The following is a 12,921-nucleotide window of genomic DNA, read 5'->3' as shown; positions in this document are numbered from 1 at the left end:
CCGCCGGGGTGGTGCAGTGGTAAGACGCCCGACTACTGTGCCGGAGTACCCGGGCTCGAACCCGACCTCGGCGGCTGCGTTTCGATGGAGGCGAGACGAAGAGGCGTCCGTGTGCTGTGCGATGTCAGCGCACGTTAAAGATCCCCAGGTGGTCGAAATTACTCCGTAGCCCTCCACTACGGCTCCTCTTTCTCTCTTTCCACTTTAACTCCCACCTTCCTCCCTTCTCTTACGGCGCGGTTCAGGTGTCCACAGAAACAAGTGTGACAGATACTGCGCCCTTTTCTTTCCTGTGAACCAATTATTATTATTATTATTATTATTATTATCATTATTATTATTATTATTATGTTTAAGGAGAAAGCCTTTATAGGCTGATGAGCGTTTGTGCGTGTGTGCACCCGCGAGGTGTCACACTTTGTGAGATTCCGCAGCACACCGCTAGATTGTGACGTCATCACCTGGTGACGTCATTCGAGATGTCATTAGTCATGACCGATGACTTCACCAGGCGATCCACGCATATACGTAGCTGACCCCGCCAGAAATCCGATTCAAGCCTCTGTACTGCGCCTTTCATTTGGCGTTTCTAGAATGCAGCACCACCCAGCGTACACAAGCAGCCGCAGTAAAGCAGCAGTCAGTGCCGTTTTAAAAAAGGGAGGCTTTTGCCTCGTCAAACTTTAGGGGTCCAATGGGCTCCCTAGAATTTTTTTTCGTCTTTCATATACGGTGACAGCATAGGAGTGCGTGGTAGTGAGTACGTGAACCAAGTTCCACAGATGGGAGCCATTAAGCTGACGCATCGTAGCCTTGAATGAGGAGTTTGAGTGTACCCCATCTGTTTTCCCATTTTCCTACTGCTCCAATAAGCAAGGGGCACGCGAGCGATGGAACGTTTAAGCGAACTTGTTACCAACAACCATCTCCTCAGAGGAAATTGGGAAGAGACTTTGCGGGTGCACAGGGTTTCTTTGGCATGTTCTCAGTGCTGAGGCAGAGGTTGAATGAACTGTGCAGATGTAAAAGACGAACAAATCCACATTCCACCTTCCCTTCACAGGTGTTATATAAAGAGCTTAGTTTTTTCATCTTTGGCAATGTTTCTCTTTTCAGATATGTTTTATGTTATTAAAGATGTCAGTTTCATTTTTTTTTTTACATTTTGCTTCCCTTTCTTCAACACGACGAGTAACGTTCCTCTCCGACGAAGTGGCTTCCCTCAGTGACCACTGGTTCGGTCGCAATGGCTCTCCGGTCTGCGGCGAAGTGCCGTCCCTATGCGACCATTGATTCGGCCGCCACGTCCCTCCGAAGGCCATCCTCATTACGTTTCGAGGAACAAAGGGCGTAGGTGCGAATTCCTGACACATGCTCGGTCAACTAGTGATTCTGTGTTCCATGTCGTACCGAAATGTATGCCACCACTCCAAACCCTCTGCGCCAAACGGGTGGGACACAATTTTGACAGCAATGGTAGCCCAAGTGGTCCAGTCTCGGCACCCGTCCGCCTGTGATATATATATAGCGTAACGGCAGCGTAGGGAGCAATTGCTGGCCTGACGATCGAGCGTGCACGAGGGGAACCAATGGTGACGTCACAACATGGCCACATAGTCATGTGATATACATAATATATAGCGTAACGGCAGCGTAGGGAGCAATTGCTGGCCTGACGATCGAGCGTGCACGTGGGGGAACCTATGGAGCAATTGCTCGCCTGACGATCGAGCGTGCACGAGGGGAACCTATGGTGACGTCACAACATGGCCCCATAGTCATGTGATATACATAATATATAGCGTAACGGCAGCGTAGGGAGCAATTGCTGGCCTGACGATCGAGCGTGCACGTGGGGGAACCTATGGTGACGTCACAACATGGCCACATAGTCATGTGATATACATAATTTAGTTACTGGATGACGTCATAACATGCAATTGCAGGCCTGGCGGTCGAGCGTGAACGAGGGGAACCTATGGTGAGGTCACAACATGGCCACATAGTCATGTGATATACATAACCTAGTTACTTGATGACGTCACAACATAATCACATTAAGACCACAACGATCTATTAGTAGGCGGAACCTTTTACAATAGAGAACTGCCCTCACAAGACCGCTGAATACAATAAGCATCTACACTGACGCTGTAATAAGAACTGAAAGGGTGAGTGTGGCATGGGTGTGTGTGCCAGCGCCCGAATACAACGGACAGCACACGTGCCACCAACCTGGAGGAACAATTTTACACGCGGAGTTGCTTGCCATATGGAAAGCCATAAACACCATTACGACAGCTGCAGCCAGAAAAGATAATTTCAATGGATATCGAATTTTAACCGACTCATATGCAGCGATTGCAGAGCTCACGTCACCAACTAGAGACGACGCAGTGGCCAAGGACATCAGAAAGTGGCTGAAGCGAATGCGGGAAGTTGGAATAGAAATTCAAATTATATGGACACCGGGACATACTGGCACGAACGGAGGAAACGCAGCCGCGCAAGCGGGTGGGATTGCTGAAAAGTACAATGCCCCACACCCAACTCCATGCCTAATCCGGTACACTTAAATCCTTGCCAAACAATGCTCACTAAAGCTCCCCTTGCAGATCGATGATGCTCTATGTACGCACCAAAATAAAACACTACAACAAGCTTAGATTATATTAAGCGATACCAACGCCGGTGCTTGATAACAGGAAAGGGCTCACTCAACCACAAGAGGTATTTCTCAACAAAGTAATAACAAACGCAGCTAACACACCACGCATACTTGACAAGTGGTTTCTCGGAAGGCACGAAACACTCAAACCCAACATATGGACCCACTGCCAGGAACAGTGCACAGCAGACCTAAAACACCTTATATGGCAATGTCCATTGTTTTCACGAGGAAGAAAAAAAAAACACATATTCCACAGGACGACATGCCCACCCTAGCAGTTCAGATTCTATCATGCACCGAAATAAACATTCCATTGGTATATACGGCAGTGTGAGCGGCCGCATGGCAAGCAACAAACAACACCTTGAAGGACCGTGAAGACGAAGCTACACTCCCATCCATCCTTAGTACCCAAACAGCGGCCGAGAGCCATTCCTTCCTCATTCATTCATTCTCTCGGTATTATGCTCCGGATGCATATTACTCATTACATTATACGGGAATGCGTCGACTCCCTTGGAGTGGAGGAAAATATCAATAGCAGAGAGAGCTGAGACCCCGCTGGGCAGCAACAAGCCGTGGTGGTGGTGGAAACGTTTATTGGTTAATTGGAGTTTGGGAGCCACAGAGTGGCCCCGCTACATGGTCGGCGTCCCTAGTCCGGGACACCGCCGTCCGCCTGGGGACCGAGGACGCGAAGAGACAAAATCTCTTTGTTACCTTTTAGTCACGGAGGCTCCACTTGCGGAAGTACGAGGAGGATACCCTCGAGGTGATCCTCCGAAAAATCATGAAACGTACCCTCGACCTCCCAATCTCCCCTTCTAACAGTCGGCTCATGGCCCTAGGGGTGATGAACACTTTCAAGGAGCTTCGGGAAGCACATTTGATGAACCAATATACACGCCTCACAGGACAGTGTCGGGTCGCCGCCTTCTTGTCTGGCTAAACATTCAACATAAACAGTTCACAGAGGAGAGGCTCCGCATCCCAGAACTCTGGAGACGCGCCGTCAGAGTGTGGCCTCTCCCTGCCAACATGTCACGAGACGACCATAACGGGCGGCGCCTGGCGCGGGCGGAAGCCTTGGCCCGCCATTATGGCAACAAATCAGGTGTGTTCTACGTGGATGCCTCGGGCCCACATCCGGGGGGGGATTCAAGTCTACAACACACGCTGAAGAGGTAGCCATTGCACTCGCCTCCTCAGACCACATTTCTAAATATATCATAAATATATCACAGGTGTCAAGTGGATGCAGCTGGCACAGGTCCAGGTTGATTGTATGAATATGGAAGAGGCCTTCGTCATGTAGTGTGTTTAGTCCGGATGCTGCTGCTGTCATTGATGATGACGATGATTTGTGTCCTGTCAGACTTGCGATATTGTGCTGCGTGAATCAGTGTGGTAGAGGCCGAACCTTGGCGACTATAACGAACGTATACAATATTGTGCCGTGTGTTTACATGGTTGGTTTGTAAGGTTTAAAGTCTCAACGCGACTCAGGCTATGAGAGACACGGTAATGTACATTTTTTACATTTTTATGTCCATGTTTTTTTTTTTTTCATCTAAATTATTATTTTTTATTTTGGGCGTTTAGCTCCTTTTCTTTTATCTTAAATTGGATTAAGCCTGGCAAAGCTTTGCTGGTCCGGGCTCCCTCTCTCTTCTTCTTTTACATTTTTTTCGTCATATTCTGAGAGAAATAATAAGAGGTAAAGGTAAAGGTAGTGGAAGGCTCTGAAAATTTCGACCACCTGGGGTTCTTTAATGTGGACTGACATCGCACAGCCCAAGAGTGCCTTGCTTTTCGCCTCCACCGAAAAGCGGCCGCCACGGCCGGGAAACGATCCCGCGTCCATGGGTACAGTAGTCGAGCCCCCAAAAGGTCGCGAACTGCACAGTAGAAAGAAAGAATATTCGATGATTTATTTCTCTGTTGCGAAGAAGAATATGAAAAAAAAAAAAAAAGGTATAAAAGGCGCGCGGCTGCATTAAAACCTTCACTTTGGAGTTGTCATTTTCGTTGGAACAGCCGTCATATGGATTGCTTATTGGCAGCCATGCATGCACGCAGACGTAAAATAGACGATAACGGAACGGAGGAAAAATGTCGCGATGTGAGCCTTGACAAGTGGACGGATTAGAAGGCGGGAAGCGATGTGACGGCGCTCCCGTGGACGACAGTTAGGAGCGAGCAATTCCGATCACTCCGCAGCCGAGTCGGCCGCCGGCGTTGCCCGTAGAGCGACTCTCGGGATGTGTGGTCCGCCCCAGGTCATCTTCTCTCTCGTGGACCTGAACGGCGGGAGAAGAAAAAAATGCGTCCGTTGTAGGATCAAAATAAACAAAATAAAATGAAAGGCCAGGTACTTAGGCTCTGGATTGTAACGTACTAAGCTAAACAAAACTGAGCCTATTCTGCTGGTCATCTTTTGTTAATGCATCAGAAAGACGCTAAGTTGTAAGACCTGCGGACTTTATGGCAACCTGGATTACCCCAGCGATGACACTGTATTCCTAATCACAAGCTTGACGCTATAACAGGTTTCGTGGCCATGTGACGACAACGGTTATTTTTACTTGGTTTTATAAAGTTGTGATTTGCCAAGGGGCAATTGTGCGAGATCATAAATAAAAAGCACCTCAGAGATTATTGACGCATTGGGGCTTGAAGTATCATTTTTTGATGTATACCCTGTACTAATCCATAATTTGGGCTTCTTGCTCGTCTTCTAAAGCGATCGTAACAAATATAAAACAAAAGAAATTAAACTGAAAACGATGATAATAACAGCGATTACAACAAGTGAATATATCACATTATACTTACATATTCTATGTGTACTCTGTTTAGTTAACACCAGCGAACAATTTCTAAAATTTATGTAAGTAGAGACACAAACATATATTTAAGAATCAAACGCAGCCGACTTAAATTAGGGCAAACACTTTTCTAGTTAAAATGCTAGTGCGATAAATCTGGCTATATAACTTTTTTTAATGAACTCATTTGAGTGGTTAGTGCCGAAGGGAGTTCAAAGCCGTGGGCACGAAAGTACCACATCAGGGTTTGAAACGAACAAGAACCTAAGTTTAGAATCACGTGTGGAGGAAATTATTCCGCAGCCCTCTGCCACAGCGTTCCGCACAACTGTCGCACAGCTACCAGACGTTAAACACCAAAGGCGAAATATGGCGAAAAAAGGCGAAAAAAGGCGAAAGTAAAAGAACCGTTTGCTTATTCTTTGACGAACTTCTTTCATTAAAGGGAAGAAGGCTCCGGTAGCTGTAGTGAGACGTGCACTGGGCAGTAATCTGGACAGATGAACGTGTCGCTATTGACCGCACTCTGTTTATTCAAACGTGACTGGAACTTTCCAGATAGCGAGTCTACGTTACCGCTAATAGTCCCGAACATTTTAAAAGCGGTGACGTCGAATAATAGTACTACTAGAGCGATCTGGTCACGTAATGCAGGTCATGAAAGTGATTAGCGTGTGCGGTAAATAAAGAAGCGCTAAGGGGGCGGGGGGTGGATAACAAACAAACAAACAAACAAACAAACAAACAAACAAACAAACAAACAAACAAACAAACAAACAAACAAACAAACAAACAAACAAACAAACAAACAAACAAACACAGACAAACAAACGAACAAACAAACAATAAAGCAGACGAAAAAGAACAAATAACGTTATGCTGTCAGGCTTAAACTGTCCTAATTAAGCCACGCTGAAGAAACGTCCACCCTTCTGTAATGGAGCTGCGGCGACCCCCCCCCCCCCCCCCCCTCCCCCAGGCTCCTTCTTTACAAATAACCTAATGATGTGCACGTAGAAATACAATTAAATGATGACTATCTGCTCCGGGGTCATTGCTGCTGTTATTTTATTTTAGGAGGCATACATGAGTCGTGCGTTATAGTATTGCCAGCCCTTTATTGTGAGAGGTACCTTACGACGCCCGCGGCAACATAGTTGTGGCGTAAGCGAGTGCGAACAATGGCTTCTGCGTGGACAGCTATCACAGCCATACGCAGCTTCGAGATCAAACGGCGACCTTTGTAGTCGGACGTTACATGGACGGGTTTGCCGAACCCACGTTACAGTGAACACAGGAACGTTAATCAGTGCTTCCCCAGACGCCGTTCCCATTAGGCCGGATATGTGTGCCTGTGGCGACTGTGGTTCGAACGTATCATTGTTCCCAAGACGTGTGTGCTGTTATGAAAGGTCAGTCCTCGGACACAGGAAACCCGATTGGCCGATGTAAACTGCAAGGTATTGTATAATTACGCTATATCCTCGTGACACGGGGCATCGAAGGCGCTTTGTGATAGGCTGCCAATTTATCTCCTTTGGTACACACTGTGTTATATGCGATTTTTTGCATTATTTTTGGAGCATGTGCGTGCAACGTTGTTAACCAAACGTAGGCCGTTGTACGTAGTTCAGCACGTTTTAGTGGTGTCGCCAGAGTCAGGGAAAAAAAAAAAAAAAAAAAAAAAAAAGAGAAGACTGCGAAAGTAAAACTGAGGGGTGGAATCAAGGTAACAAAGAAACTTTTCCACTCACGTATACACTATACTAGATAACGTCTAGACAACGTCGCATAAGGAATAAGGCGTAACTGTTAATAAATTTCCCTCAGGGCGCAATCGTAGCGCTTGAGTATATTGCTTTTGGCGGCAGCTACCACACGACTCCAACAAGATTCAAGCTAATGGTTCGCGATATTACGGCGCTGCGCAATGGCTCCGGTTTTCTTGTTCCTATGTTGATTCTACTCATCTGAAGGTTAACGCTCTGTGCTCGCGGTTACCCGCACTGCACTGCTGTGAGGTTTCAAGTGGAATAGGACAATCAGAGGGTCACACGCGCGGTACGCACAATCGTAGCTCGTTTCACCAACCACAAAAGCGCTAGTGATGAGTCACACGAGGACCTCAGCCTGTCTTTATTTTATAGGGTCAGTGACCAATTAGCGGTCGACTTGCGGTTCTCTGCTTTAGGCCACAATCACCCACCGCTCAGCCAACAACGTTCGTCTCGTACGTCTTCTCTCTTCGCGAAAGCCGGGTTTGAGCTCGAGGCCACCTTCCTGTTTTCGCTCAATCTTCGACTCGCTTCGTAAACACTGCTCAGCCACGACGGCATGGATTAGGGCTAGGCGTCCGGCTCACGGCGCGTCGAGCGGCCCGGATAAGGCGACGCAAAATTAGCCCAGCGTTGACGCCCAGATTAGTTGAACGACCGGCCCCGCAGAGAGGGTAAATATAATTTATTCCCTCTCCTCATTAAGCCCTCGACGTATTAGGGCTGTCTAAAGCGAGGAGGCTTGCGCTTGGGCGGATTACTTTTCGTGCCTCATTAAACTTACTGCGTTCCAAGTCGGGGATGGGGGCGCGGTACAAAGGGGGAAGGAGGGTGGAGTCAAGTTTCTATTAGCTTTACGCACGCTACAGCTTCTCGCGGGATCGGGTTTGTGCCTCGTGAGCCGGTGTTTGCACAGCTCTTGTCAGCGGTGCGCCGCAGCGCACTCAGGTCCGAATACGCGCGTCACGCGATAAGTATCGAGCGCGCCGAATCACCTGAAAACGAGAGGACATTTTTTTGTTTTTTTTTGCCCCCTTCCTCACCGAACATCTCGGCAGAAGAAGCACAGTTCAGAGAAAAAAAATAGAGACGATGACGGTTTTTCGACGAGAACTAGCGATGCCAGCCTTGTGGGCAGCTTAAGCCGCAGCTCCAAGGAAAGGGAGGCGATGAAAAACGAAACTGTTATACGACCCAGCAGCAGAAGTAGCAACACGTGCGCTTGAAAACGACAAGGCGAGCGAGCGTTAACGGACATCTATTACGAGTCCGAGCGCAGCAGTAGGTGCGCAGCGTATCGAGGCCGTGTGGGTTGGGCTCTCACGCGGAAAAGTGCAGCGACTACATCTGCCGTATACTCCTCGTTATAACAAGCATTTGTCTCCTGACTCTTACTTTGCAAAAGAGCTGGTCATTTTTTTTTTTTTTTTTCATGTGGCATAAAGGGTTTTGTTGGCTGTACTTGAATTTGACATGCTAACTGGTGACACATGAACAACTCTAAAGCGCCATACTACAAGGTGCGCGTGACCACTTTCTAATATGCAATTCGAGCTCCCGATCGGCCTACATCTAGAGCTTTCCATATGTTGCAGCGAACTATGCATGCATGGTGTGAGCCACACTTCCGTTTGGTGCGGAAACGTACAAACGATCTGACCGAACGCGACTTGACGCAAACTGCATGGTCTTTCCCCGGGGTGCCCATTTACATTGACATACTACGTGAATCGCGACGCAAGTCTTCGCTTGGCTTCGTGACGCTGTCACCGCTAAGCCGCTGCATTACTATAGCGACGCTTTGGGAGCGAATGCGGCTGAATGTGTTTATGAGCCCTGCTTGCAGCGCACGTAGCGAGTACTGGCTAAAGCTGTATTTTGATGGACGGGCGGGATTACGTTTGCCGCAGACAGGGCTCTGTGCGAGTGGGTTGGCTGGAACAACCGCTTTTTACATTTACGTCTTTATTACGTGGAAACAGAAGTTACATCTTGAATGATTAGGACGCCCCAATGTATTAAGGAAGGGGTGGTGTAGGAAGTATTCACATATGCGTCAATGCTTTTCGCCAAGAGGGCCTGGGAAGCGGGAAAGAAGAATTGCGTTCGTTTAGGCCTGAACCATATAGAACTTGGGAAAAGAGTCCAGCTACATACTGCGTAGAGCTTCACGAAAGAACGCCGCTCGACGTCATGGGTCCTATATAGAAGCCTGAGCTATACCGGTTGCTTTTGCGGTTGTGGAGTAGAATTTTTGTATTGAAGTAGCGTGTTTTAAATATTGAGATGCCACCTTGCGGTTTGTAATATCGCTGTTGGCAAACATAAAAAAAAAAAAAAAACAGGTTATTCAAGATTACCAGGAACCTGAATATATGAATTTTCAAATGTAAACTCTTAAACTACTATGTCTAGGCGCTTGACTGCGAGCAGGGATCTGTAGCCTGCCGTTAGTACTAGGCATATAATTTTCTACAATTCCGAAAACGAGACCTCCCCCCCACTATGTTCATATGCAGCTCCTCCACGTCCGAGTGTGTAGCCAAGGGTTCCCGTCTATTGCGGGAGTGTACAAGAAACAGGATGAGGTGATGGAAATAGTTCACGTGGACTCTGCATCCCTGCTGATGTCAGGTAGTTCTATATAGACAGTTGTTTATTGCCACCAAAGGTGGAAGATCAGTCGTACGTATGACCGCAGAGCAACGGTAGCGAAGCGATGAAATTCGAAGCGTAATTCTTTCACGTGCTCTAGGCGCGTGTAACGGGAAGATTGGTCGTTGAGAGGGATTACCGATCACACTGCACAAATATTTTTTCTCGGCTTTATATATGGCTCCCCACCCCCTCTTGCCCTCTTTAATGCCTCATCAATTTCTCAAGCCATCTGTGAACACCCTCTGATGAAAAAAGCACGTGCCTTTCGCGAAAAGCGAAAGTATCGCTCATATATAATGTTTTAACTATTACGACACTACGTTAGGCCCACAGCATTCAGAGCATCTTCTTAATGTACAGTATATCGGGGTGGACTTGAAATCTCAGGTGAGAATAGCGAAACGAACTTTCCAGATTATGTGCAGGTACAGCGAAAAAGACTTGTAAATCCCACATACCCAGAGTTACGTACCCGAATTGTGTTTTTTAATGTACACACAATGTGGACGTTATTATAAAAAGACTTGTAAATCCCACATACCCAGAGTTACGTACCCGAATTGTGTTTTTTAATGTCCACGCAATTTGGACATTATTATTGGCTATAGAAAAACACAGTTTCAAACGTTTTAAGCAGTCTCCTTAATTTCCTGAAGAGTACTTTAAAAACAAACATCTTGAGTTTAACGAGAGAATAATATTCATGAATCGGCGATAGCTAGCAGAGAGATCAAGCAGATTGGCGGTCATCGCTTCAATGAACGTTCTGGCTATCACCAGAAAAAAACAAATGATCGAACTGGCAACTCTCAGCCAGACATTTTTATATATTTCATTTCGTATTCTCGTCAGTTCACCCCACGGTGAGTAATATAGACGAGTAATAGGTCCACCCCCCCCCCCCCCCCCCCCCCATAAGCAGTCTCTCTCTCTCTCTTCTTTGTTTATGAGGAGGCAAATAAAATTTATAATAACATAGCAGGTATTTTCTGGGAAGCTTACTGGGCGATGGCGGCGTAACCTACGTCTGAGAATCACATCCTCGACTCGTTTCTTATTGCAGAGGTTGAAGTCGTACTGCGGATAAAAAGCTTACATTCCGCACATGAGGCGAAAGAATTTTGAATCGAGATTCCCATCTTCTTACGTATACAAGCTGTGCAATAGTAGCCACGTGCGTTGCACGTGTTGCTTCCCGAAATGAGTGCAGGCTGAAAGGTTGAAAGCTGACAAGCACGTATAATCTAAGCTCGCATGGCAGCGACATACCCCTACGCGAAAAAGTGCGTGATTCTTTCTGCCAGGATGATTTCTGGCAGTAATAGCATGCCTGTCTCCCCACGGGCATCACCTGCAGGGGACTGCGCATGCTCAGGGTTTGCTTTTCTGGATGTTAGAGTGAATGCGCGCGATTCAGAATACTGTTACTCAGGCACTACATGTACTGCAGAGGCTGGCAGAAAACGTAAACAGAAAAAAAAAAGGGGGGGGGGGGGGGGGCAAATCAGACTGGTCGTCTGTAGTGAGGGTTTATGAGATTGCCTGGGGGCCCTATGGAATATTTAAAAGTCTCATGATGTGGTACGGAGAATCTTACGAAAAGAGCGTAGCGAATATTAATGCGTAAGCATTAAGTGGACACGCTTTAGGAACCAGAACTTTGCCGACAGTATTGGGTCGAAGTGAGGGGAGATAGGAAAAAAGGGATTCTTTTAGTCGACAGAGGATGAAAAAAATGTCGCCAGGGGAAAATTTGATGTATGTGGAGTATTTAGGTAATTAATTAGATGCAATAAGGTCCATTAAACGTCGAAATAGCCAAACGGGGTAATGTCAACGTCCGGAGCGACCTCGTAGTAACCAATTTCTGGTCACGTGGCACCCACTTCCTGCCAAGTGACCTATGAGGAAGTCAAAATAATGACATAGTGGTGTCGACGTCGGATTTGACGTGTGTGTGACGTCATAAAAGCGGAAATGTACGTTTTTGGAGATGAAAGAACAGGATAAACGAGTGAAAGGGATCAAAAAGTTTGTATATACGTAACAAGTATATGACGTGCAAAAGGCGCGGTTGTTATAGTAGCTGCCGCCGTGTCGTCATGGCGCAGCCTAGCAACGCGTGACGTGCTTACGCATTTCTTCAATGCAGGTGGCAGCAGCGATCTCAAAGGGTTTTAGCTAATTCTTTTTAAATCAAAAATAAGAGTCATAGGCCGTCCAAGCCTTCAGGATTATTTCATGGCATCATCATCATTGGTACCACGCACTGCAGGTCACAGGCCTCTACCATATTTTTTTTACTTAACCCCGTCATGTGTCGCCTGCGGATACCTCTCCCGAACGAATTTCCTAAGCGCACCCTCCCGCCTAATTATTTTCTGACACATCTTGCCACGCCTGCGCTCTATTGAATACCGCTCCGTTACACTAAGGTGCCGCCTGCTAAGGTTTTTAGATGGAGTGTCAACTCGAGTGTTCTGCCTAACCAATGCCATCTTTTCATATTTTTGTATGTATTGAAGCTATCACTATCACTTTTCCGTACAGCCCACCTGCCCTTTTTGTTTACCTCCAGGTTTCAACTAGCAGCGCAGTTGAGCAATGCCCAGTACTGCCAAGACACAGCTTCTATCCTGTGCACCCTTCGGTCGAGAGATATGGGTAAGTCTTTACTTATCAACTATGGTTGCCTGCCAAAGGCGCTCTAACCTAATTTTGTTCTTATTTCGTCCTACCAAAGTTTAGTTAACAACATAACAAAGGAAATTTGCGCATTACTTGGCGTAGCTGGCCGAGAGCTGCGGGTTAGACGCCACATTACAAGCTTGATACGGTGCCAGAAACTCGACTTGGCAAGTATCGGAGCGAGTGCATGATGAAATGACATCCGGGGACAACAGCATTTTCTGAAGATGTTTCCGGGTGTACCCTGATAATGGCCATGAAACCAGTGTAAAGGTACTATAAAATATTTTTCAAATTCTTT

The 12,921-nt window shown here is 46.8% G+C and overlaps 1 protein-coding gene and 1 long non-coding RNA gene across 2 annotated transcripts in view; one reads left to right on the top strand and one right to left on the bottom strand.

Moving 5' to 3' along the window:
• LOC146208390 (uncharacterized) overlaps positions 1 to 12,921 on the top strand; it is a 244,889-nt gene that overhangs the window by 145,479 nt on the left and 86,489 nt on the right. Inside the window, exon 2 of the long non-coding RNA XR_014704901.1 lies at positions 12,511 to 12,596. This is a non-coding gene — a long non-coding RNA (uncharacterized LOC146208390). The remainder of the gene's footprint in view (positions 1 to 12,510; positions 12,597 to 12,921) is intronic.
• The window catches only part of LOC146208391 (superoxide dismutase [Cu-Zn]-like), a 28,486-nt gene continuing 20,165 nt past the window's right edge, over positions 4,601 to 12,921 (bottom strand). The window contains exon 5 of the mRNA XM_084593084.1: positions 4,601 to 4,971. Within this exon, the coding sequence (XP_084449210.1) occupies positions 4,861 to 4,971 (111 nt within the window). The 3' untranslated portion in view covers positions 4,601 to 4,860. The remainder of the gene's footprint in view (positions 4,972 to 12,921) is intronic.

Source organism: Amblyomma maculatum, chromosome 1 (genome assembly GCF_055883805.1).
Source record: "Amblyomma maculatum isolate TAMU_Amacu chromosome 1, ASM5588380v1, whole genome shotgun sequence".
In the NCBI taxonomy this organism is placed as follows: Eukaryota; Metazoa; Arthropoda; class Arachnida; order Ixodida; family Ixodidae; genus Amblyomma; species Amblyomma maculatum.
Note: the sequence above shows the minus strand (reverse complement) of the source record. Positions and strands in the feature narration are given on the sequence as shown.